Genomic DNA, 10,000 nt, shown 5'->3' with positions numbered 1-10,000 from the left:
CTTGCTTTGTTTGTATTTTATTTTTGAAAAGCAAAGAACAATGTACAGACTTTTTATGCATCCCCTCTCTGTGAACTTTCATTAAATCATTTTCAATTTCTTTGAAGTCCTGAGGAAACATAAAAAATATATATATATATACACATAGGAAAACAAGATGTATAAACAAACTTAGAGAAACACCGCAGCATCCTATATTTGTAAAAATACTACTCCTGTGAAGTCTCCAGAGAGGGGAGGAAGAAAAAAAGGAGAGATGGAGAAATCTACAGCAAGAATGGAGCAAACCAAAATCTACAGTGATGCAAGGGATGAAACGGCCTTGAGTGGTGTACTCGCCATTGTCCAAGCCCAAAAGTGCATTACTTCTTCTTCTTCTTCATGGAGGACAATGCTCAAATATTCATTTCCAGAGTGAGAATACTGGGCTACTAATACAAAAGAAACACTTCTTTAACAAGAAACAAACAGATGTCACACGTCCACTTACAACTGTAATGCTTGATAATGGTATCACTTAGTGCAAGGAACTTCCATGACAAATCAAACCTGTGTTAGTCAACACCTAGATATTTGTCATCCAGTGTCTCACAAGGACACTTTATCACACCTTGCATGATGAATTGTATTACTAAACATTATTTAGATCCCTTATCAACCTGTCTAAGTTCAAATTTTACATATAAACTGTCCCATACACAAAAAAAATATTTTTTTTTTTAATGATTATTCCCTTTATATCAAGAGACTGCTTCACCTGCCTCTACAACAGAGTGAACATGCTTTTACCTACCAATAACTTCGTTGGCATACAAATAAATGAAATTTTCAAATCTGTAGCACCCACAGTTAACAAGACAACCTAAAACTGCCCCACAACCAGATCTGTGAGACAAGCTTTTTATTCATGGTTACCTTTCAATCTGTTGTAAGGGCATTTAAAAATATATTTGAATATCAATATTGATGGATATTATTTACCATGTTCTAAAAAGCTAATGGAGCCTTGTCATTATGTACATGGTAACAGTGCACATTCTTTGGGATGAAGAAAAATTATCACTAATGCCTCTGATAATTATGAAATATCATCTAAGAATGTACATATGGATATCTATTCTCACTAATTGCAGAATTTGCCAAAAATCAAAAATAAAACTATAATAAACAACAAATAAACATGGATAAAACTTTTTATACATGTAGAAATATCCCTGTCTTAATACATAAAAAATAAATGACAAAAAATTAAGTGAAAAATGAGAACCCTATACACTCACGCACACAAACACACTTGAAGACTCCTGAGCCTTTTGAAGCATGCTTATTTCTAAAAGAAAACTTAGGATTTATTTACAGCTTGTTCATAATATTAACTCCACGCAATCTTTTATTGATCAGATATGCCTTGTATTTCAAATTCTAACAGGTTTGATCTCCATGATGGTTGGCCATTAACAAGATCATATATTTTGAAATATCAAAAATGTCTAGCTAAAAACACCTACTTTGAGTTACACAAGTTAATGACAAAGTAGTACTGGATATATAAAGAAGCTGGAATCCACTGTGTCAATGGTCAACTGGCCTGTATACAACGAATAACATCAGTTCTGCAATGGTGCATTGTAACAATTATGGCATTGATCTGAAAGAACTAATATCACATTTACTTCAGAGTTAGTGCTGGATACTTCTCTAATCAATTCACTTCCTTGGTTGCAACAAATGACTGGTAAGTCGGTGTGATTGCGGGCAATGCAACATCATTTTACAATTTCAAGTTGAGTAAATCCTACTGAAATAAATAAATACTCCATCCTGAATCTCAATAAATATCTTATTTCAATTACCACTCAGTAATGTGGTCTGGCTTCTCTCCACCATTATATTTCTTCCACATGCGCCCAAAGAGCCGTTCTAGGTTAGTCGCATATGTCTTGCAATCAAACAGAGGGGAGTCGATGCGAGCCTTCCATACTTTAGCTCTTGTGGCTTTTAAGCTGGGGAGAAAAAGGTCATGTAATGGAGCACTGCAGAGGTCTCACTTTATTTATTTAACAAAAGCAATTTCACAAAATTTTTTGAAGTTTGACATCCCTCCCCCCAAAAAAAATTAGAAGAAATAAGAAAATACTTACTATTCACGATCATTCCCTAGTTTACAGGCAATGTCCTCATATTCCTGTCTGGTTTGTGCTACAAGATCTGGACACCCTAAACAATGGAGTTGAGAAGCTGCAACTCGAGATGCCAAGGTTTCTCCAGACAGTGTAATCATAGGAGTACCTGCCCACAAAACATCCATACCTGGAAAGCAGAAAATATTTTTTTTGTAGTTGTTGATTTTCTACAACCCCAATTTTTTATGTCCTGAAGAAACTGGCTATATGCAATTTTTTTTAACCCCTTGGGGACAGCTGAAGAAAACTGAAAAAAAATTCTACACTCTGACGGGAGTTTGGTACATCAAGCCGAATCACCGCCTCGAAGTGCACGCCACATTTCGAGCTGTTTGTTTTCATGTCTATTGACGTGACTCGTCATTAACCCAATGGCGACGGGTCACGGCTATCGCCGTCATAACAATACGCACGATGTGCGGCGTGCGGCTGTCCGCAGCGGCACCGCGCCAAAACGCCCCGAGGCAATGATTCGGCTTGATGGACCGATATCACGCGCTCGGAGTCGGCGCGCTGCCGCCGTTCGCCAGAGCGTAGAGTTTTTTTTAATTTGCTATACCCGGCGCCATTGGGTTAAGGGCGATTTTTTGGTACAAAAATAAACGAAGTATGACAAAATACCGAACGGAAATAGAGAAAAGGTAACAAAATATTTCTTAATCAATATACATAATGAAAGCAGTGACTAATACCTCTTTGACAGAATGAGTGACCTGAGCAGAAGTGGAGTGGAAGATAAAGAAGAATGATGACATGAAAAAAATTTAAACAAAACAGTAAACCTAGTCACTCACCACCATTCAATATTAGTATCAACTTACCTGTAGTATGTCCATTACACAAGGGGGTGTCTAAACACACATCAGCCAGCTGCCCTCTACGTACATGTTCTTCTTTAGCAGCTACATTAGAAAATATGATCCGTCCAGCACCAACACCAAGTTGTTGTGCTTGTGCTAGGATATTGGCTTCTCCATGAGCTGGGAACCGCAGGAGCCATACAATTGACTTAGGTACTCGTTTCAAAATCTGCAACAAAAAGAGAGGAGGGTCAACTTTGTCCTAGTTTTAAATCTATCTAATCTTGCAAATACAAAATCTTTTCTGCATACACCTATGATTATCTTGATACCATACTCACATTGCACCACATCTGTAGTGTTGAGGGATCAATCTTGTACAACTGGTTGAAGTTACAGTAAATTACTGCATCCTCTGGCAGGCCATACTGCTTCCGGGTGGTGACAAGGATATTCTGTGGTGGTTCCTCTCCAGTGGCAGCTTTGTTGTTCATTTGTGTTGTGGCCAGTCCATTCTGCACAAGCATCCCATTCACTGTTGCCTGTACCTGGCCAGCTTGGATCATGCTCTGTAAAAGGATGAGAGAAATACAGTAATGACAGTGGTTTTATAAGATAGTAAGATGGTACACTTACAAAACTTTATGACAGAAATATCACAAGAACCAGTCCTCACCTCAATTGGTGCTGTGGTGGGCAGCTGCGCTACAGTAACAGCAACCTCCACAGATTCCTTAGTAGTTGCTGGATTAACTACTTCCTTGATTGTCATCACTTCTGCACTCTCAATCACTGGGCTCAAATCAGTTGTGTTGATGAGTGCTACTGTGTCTTTGATGCCTTCATTGTTTAGCAGTTTTGGGTTATCCTTTCATAGAAAAAAAAAAGAAAAAAAAAAAAAATGTTAGAAATAAATTTTTTGCAAATTTTGTTTCATCTGATGTGAAACTATGACAAGCTAATATATTTCAACATTACATGACACCATTTATGCAATGAGAGCCAGAAGAAGAAAAAGCTCTGCTACTTACAACAGACTCAATTAGAACCCTCTCCTTCAGGTGAGGGAACATGTGTTTGTGGTCTCCAACAAAGAATGTATCTGGCATGAAGGCAAGTTTTTCACTGTATTGTGTGGAAAGCTTCATAGGCGATGTGATTCGGTCTGTGATGAGGTAGTCCATGAAGGGGGCACCACTTGTGCCAGGGTAACCAAGCCACATTACCTGCAAAGCAAAAATATAATGCATTTTGACATCATGACAAACTCATTTTACACAATCACATCATATCTTATTTTGCTGTTACCATTCATGCTATACTTGAGTTTAATAACTGTATCCTGAAAAAAGACTAACTTGTTTTTCAATCTTTTAATAAATCAAAACCCTCTAACATTATGGGTTAAATCTAAAGCTTAAATCTGAAATTTAAAAAAACACTTTTCCCTCAACAATTTGGCCTCAGCCTTTATGTTTGCCAACAGCTTGAAAACTACACTGACCTGGACAGGAGCAGGACGCAGAGCAAAGATCTCATTACGAGCACCCTTGGTATATCCATTCATGTTAACCAGAATGTGAATGCCATCTTGGTTAATGCGATCAGCAGCCTTGCCGTTGCAGGGAATCTGAGACAGGTCAATGAAATGCTCTGCCTCTCGGGTGATTTTGCTCCTGAAATGTAAATTTGAGTGAAAATTAATAAGATTAATATGTATGTATGTATGTATGTATGTATGTATGTATGTATGCATGTATGCATGTATGCATGCATGCATGCATACATTTATGTGTGTCTATATATATTTATATATATATATACATAAATATATATATATATATATATATATATATATATATATATATATATTTATACATGCATGTGTGTGTGTGTGTGTGTGTGTGTGTGTGTGTGTGTGTGTGTGTGTGTGTGTGTGTGTGTGTGTGTGTGTGTGTGTGTGTGTTTATATAAATATATAAATATATAAATATATAAATATATATATATATAAATATGTATGTATGCATGCATGTGTATGTATACATGTATGTATACATGTATGTATACATGTATGTATACATGCGTGTGTGTGTGTGTGTGTGTGTGTGTGTGTGTGTGTGTGTGTGTGTGTGTTATATATAAATATATAAATATATAAATATATATATAAATATATATATAAATATGTATGTATGCATGCATGTGTATGTATACATGTATGTATACATGTATGTATACATGTATGTATACATGCATGTGTGTGTGTGTGTGTGTGTGTGTGTGTGTGTGTGTGTGTGTGTGTGTGTGTGTGTGTGTGTGTGTGTGTGTGTGTGTTATATATAAATATATAAATATATAAATATATATATAAATATATATATAAATATGTATGTATGCATGCATGTGTATGTATACATGTATGTATACATGTATGTATACATGTATGTATACATGCATGTGTGTGTGTGTGTGTGTGTGTGTGTGTGTGTGTGTGTGTGTGTGTGTGTGTGTGTGTGTGTGTGTGTGTGTGTGTGTGTTATATATAAATATATAAATATATAAATATATATATATAAATATATATATAAATATGTATGTATGCATGCATGTGTATGTATACATGTATGTATACATGTATGTATACATGCATGTGTGTGTGTGTGTGTGTGTGTGTGTGTGTGTGTGTGTGTGTGTGTGTGTGTGTGTGTGTGTGTGTGTGTGTGTGTGTGTGTGTGTGCGTGTCTGTTCTCATTTTTTAAGGAATACATGAGAAGGAACATGAGCACTCACCTGAATGTGGTCCCATCATCAGGGCTAAGAGCATAGCAAAAGATCTCAACACGGCTCTTATCATGTAATCCTGGGATGCTCTGCATAAGGTGAGAAGTAGGATGATTCCCAAAGTCAGAGGAGACATAGCCAATGCGGACACGGCCATCTGAGGTCAGTTCTGATGGGTACTTGTATGGCTGTTTGTGCAACACGTTGATCTGCAAGGCCAAAACCAGTCATGAGAGAGAGAGAGAAAGGGGGGGGAAAAAAAAAAAAAAAAAAAAAAAAAAAAATATATATATATATATATATATATATATATATATATATATATATTTTAACATATAAACATGTTAAATCTTACTAAGTTTTCATGGCAACACGGGAAAGCAATATCCGACTTTGGTTTTGAATTTCTATATCAATTTCCACCGAGTGCCCACAGGGAGTGTGTGTAAAACCTCGCTATCATTACTCATGTATGAGTAGATAGGTAATGTCTATGGAGCTAGTTAGATCCTAGTTGCACACTCCTTTTAGTGTGTCACGTGGCATGGTTGGTTTAGTGCTGGCCCTCCAGTCTCATACCCGGAGTGACCTAGGTTCGAGACCAGGTCAGGGAGGATTGTTATATATATATATATATATATATACATATATATGTACATATATATGTACATATATATGTACATATATATGTACATATATATGTACATATATAGAGAGAGAGAGCGAGAGAGAGAGCGAGAGAGAGAGAGGGGCAGAGAGGCAGAGAGGCAGAGAGGAAGAGAGGAAGAGAGGGAGAGAGATGGGGAGAGAGGGGGAGGGAGGGAGGGAGGGGGAGAGAGGGGGAGGGAGGGAGGGAGGGGGAGAGAGGGGGAGAGAGGGGGAGGGAGGGAGAGAGGGGGAGGGAGGGAGAGAGAGGGGGAGGGAGGGAGAGAGAGGGGGAGGGAGGGAGAGAGAGGGGGAGGGAGAGAGAGAGAGGGGGAGGGAGGGAGAGAGAGGGGGAGGGAGGGAGAGAGAGGGGGAGGGAGGGAGAGAGAGGGGGAGGGAGGGAGAGAGAGGGGGAGGGAGGGAGAGAGAGGAAGGGAGGGAGGGAGAGAGAGGAAGGGAGGGAGGGAGAGGGAGAGAGAAAATATGGTGAAATAACTAACCTTCTCCATGCAGAGGTTTGCATGTCTGTTGGCAATGGCCTTGCGGTACTCATGAGACAGGGGGTACAGCATGGAGTGGTGTGGATGCACGGACGGAAGGCGGTTGCGCTCTAGCTGTTCACCCACAATGCTGACCAGTTTTTTCATACGGGCATCATAATCCGTCCAGTCACATACAATTTGCAAACAGTGAGCAAGGTTGCAATAGGCATCTGGAAAGTCTGGTTTCAGCTTGAGTGCTGTTCTGTATGACTGGAAAGGGAGAAAAGTAATTCATATAAGATGGATATACAGAAATTAGTAAATGAACCACATCTGACTAAAGTTTCATTCAGGGAATTATTACTGTTTCAGTCTAGCTTAGTTGCACAATCTGGAGAATGCCAGTCTAAATGTATATAGCCAAGGGAGTAGAGTCTTCAAAATCAAACTGAGCTCAAATAAATCTTTGAAATTTCTCACCTGTATGGCCTCAGGAATGTTGCCAGAGTCCTTGTGGATGGAGGCCAAGTTGGAGTGAGCATCAGCAAAGGCAGGGTTTATCTGGATGGCACGGGTATAGCACTGCAGGGCTCCTTGGATGTCCTGCATCTCCTTGAGGGTGTTGCCCATGTTGCTGCAAAGAGAAAGAAAGGTAAATACTTGCCGACATTTAGAGACACAAAATGTTGAGAAATCTCCATTATAAACGCCTCTTCCATGTTCATAATTTTTCTAGGAAAAAAGAGAAAAGAAAGAAGTGGGTTTCATAATTTACTCTACTGGTTATGGTTCAAAAGAAAGTTGTCATTCCCTATAGTGACACTTAGTACAGAAAAATCAAGCTAGAAGTTTGTGCTATGCTGAAACATATGCAGGTGTCTTCAAAAGAAAAACTGTGTTGTGCAAAACTGAAAATTATAACATGGTCACTTAGAACTAAGAAATAGTCTTTAATCTTGAAAATGATTCCATGACATCTAAGTCTAATATTTCTTAATGAACAAAAGTATTCACTGGTAATGTAACAAATCAATCAATTTGTTTAAATAAACCCAATGCTGATGAGAGCTTCACACATCAAACTGGATCACACATGGGGCACTGCGAGCAGTCAGCCACTTCATGGGAAATTCAGATGCATAGGAAATTAATAATTTCCACATTCTCTGAGTTTGAAAGTGAACAAGGGTAAAAAGTAATTGCAGTCTACTTTTAAGGGGTTGTAGCTCCTACATTACAGCAGTAATGGCTAAACAAGCAAACAACTTTTTAGCACACACAACACTGAAAAGGCTTGACACACTTGGCATAGGTGTACATGCCACCTGGAAAGAAGTCAAGTTGTGCCATGGCATGTGTGTATATACCACCCATCAGCAAGGGGTTAATGTCATTCACAGGGCAATATATTTGTAAATCAGGCTGATCAGCTTCACCCACATCTGCCGGGCCATGTCTATACCCGTCATAACAAATTGACTTATCACGCCACGTATGGCTATTGGCGTCGCGATATCCTAGAGTATATCAAGCAGAAAGTTCCGCTACATGTAGCGGACTTCCAGGCCAAACGGCAGGACGGTTGCCAGAAGTCACCAGAGTCAGTGAAGCTGAGAGATTTCTGATACCGTCATTGAAGGGTTAATGATGAGACAACTAGTAATGACATCCATGTGTTTAACAAATATCAATTTCACGCCTACACCTACGAGAAATACAAAAATAAAGACCAAAAATAAAAATTCAAGCTTAAGGGACTTATTTCTTAATTCTAACAACTTTCCAGTGACCAATGCACACCCCTAATTTCATAATTATTCAAACTACTAAATCTATTTCTTATTTCCTGAGGACTCCATAACCCAATGCCAAAAAGCCCAAAACTCACAGGAAGACACCATCCACTTCATTAGGTTGAAGCCTGAAACTGAAAATCCAACAGCTGTGTCTAAAATCAGTTCTCTTTCTTTCTTTTTTTTCTTTCCCTTTCCCTTTCCCTTTCTTATGCTAACCTCTTTGAAAGGAAGGTTTATATGCTGACTAAAATGTCTTTCTCCTAATATCTTTATGTACAAACAGACAAAAACAAAGTGAGAGTGTTAGATAGAGAGAGACTAAAAGTAAAATAAATCTGCATACTGACCTATAGGCATCGGCAAATGTTGGCTGGATGCGGATTGCCTCCTTGTAGTGCATGAGTGCCTCATTGAGCTTCCCTTGCTGCTGCAGGATGGATGCCAGGTTGGAGTGAGCAGCTGCAAACTCGGGGAACACCTCCAGAGCCTTGAGGTAGAGGCGGGTTGCATCCTCGGTGTAGCCCTGGTAGAGGAGCATCTATGTACATACTGGGGTCAGAAGTTTCGATACTTGGCACCGAGACATCCTAACTGCTGATACTCAAGGACTATTTATCACAGATGGTGATATATATAAACTTTTTTTTCCCCTTTCAGTAGTAAAATATATTCTAAAGACAAGTTCTAGATGACTGAAAAATGTTTTTTTTTCTGAGAACCTTGATTCCATATATTCTGAACTATACCTCTCTCATCTCAGTACTTACCTTGCTCAGCATGTTTTTTTTTACAAAGTCTACAGATGCCCTTCTCACACATCAAGAATAATTGTTGAGATAACGACGTCCTCCTTACACAATCTATTACCCAACTTCATAGAATTATAGGCAAACTAAGAAAGTTACCAAATGTAATTAGAAGAAAAATTAAGGAAGAAAATCACAAGAAACATTAAAAAATATTACTCTAGTCAAAGTGCTGTACTTCACAAATGAGGAAAGTGCAAGATTACTATTGCAACTAGCAACATTAATCTCTTTCAATACATGTACAATTGCTATTCCAAATAAAAGAACAACTGGCAATCCATTGCAATATTTAGCTACAATTTTAAGCTACAGAAAAAGATAGTCATCAACTCATGACCCAATTCACAAATAAAAATAGAAAGTAAATATGCAGCTCACTACAACTGCATTCTCAATGCACTATATTCAAGTAAAAAAAAAAAAAAAAATCATCAGCAACAGCAATGAAGAGAGAAAACAAATCTACTAAGAATACATCTAACTATATCTACAGTTATCTAC

The 10,000-nt window shown here is 38.3% G+C and overlaps 1 protein-coding gene across 5 annotated transcripts in view; it reads right to left on the bottom strand.

Moving 5' to 3' along the window:
* Positions 1-4: 4 nt before the first annotated feature.
* The window catches only part of LOC125043784 (UDP-N-acetylglucosamine--peptide N-acetylglucosaminyltransferase 110 kDa subunit-like), a 91,168-nt gene continuing 81,172 nt past the window's right edge, over positions 5-10,000 (bottom strand). For 3 of the 5 annotated variants that reach the window (XM_047640063.1, XM_047640064.1, XM_047640067.1), the window contains 11 exons: positions 9,038-9,228; positions 7,375-7,528; positions 6,913-7,164; positions 5,777-5,976; positions 4,488-4,659; positions 4,015-4,209; positions 3,660-3,851; positions 3,325-3,552; positions 3,005-3,212; positions 2,142-2,310; positions 5-2,003 (listed from right to left, as the gene is read on the bottom strand). In XM_047640063.1, coding sequence (XP_047496019.1) covers positions 1,850-2,003; positions 2,142-2,310; positions 3,005-3,212; positions 3,325-3,552; positions 3,660-3,851; positions 4,015-4,209; positions 4,488-4,659; positions 5,777-5,976; positions 6,913-7,164; positions 7,375-7,528; positions 9,038-9,228 — 2,115 coding nt within the window. In that variant the 3' untranslated portion in view covers positions 5-1,849. The remainder of the gene's footprint in view (positions 2,004-2,141; positions 2,311-3,004; positions 3,213-3,324; positions 3,553-3,659; positions 3,852-4,014; positions 4,210-4,487; positions 4,660-5,776; positions 5,977-6,912; positions 7,165-7,374; positions 7,529-9,037; positions 9,229-10,000) is intronic. The other 2 variants (XM_047640065.1, XM_047640066.1) reach the window with 1 other exon arrangement.

Source organism: Penaeus chinensis, chromosome 34, assembly GCF_019202785.1.
Source record: "Penaeus chinensis breed Huanghai No. 1 chromosome 34, ASM1920278v2, whole genome shotgun sequence".
In the NCBI taxonomy this organism is placed as follows: Eukaryota; Metazoa; Arthropoda; class Malacostraca; order Decapoda; family Penaeidae; genus Penaeus; species Penaeus chinensis.
The sequence above is the reverse complement of the archived record's forward strand: the minus strand, read 5'-3'. Positions and strand labels throughout refer to the sequence as shown.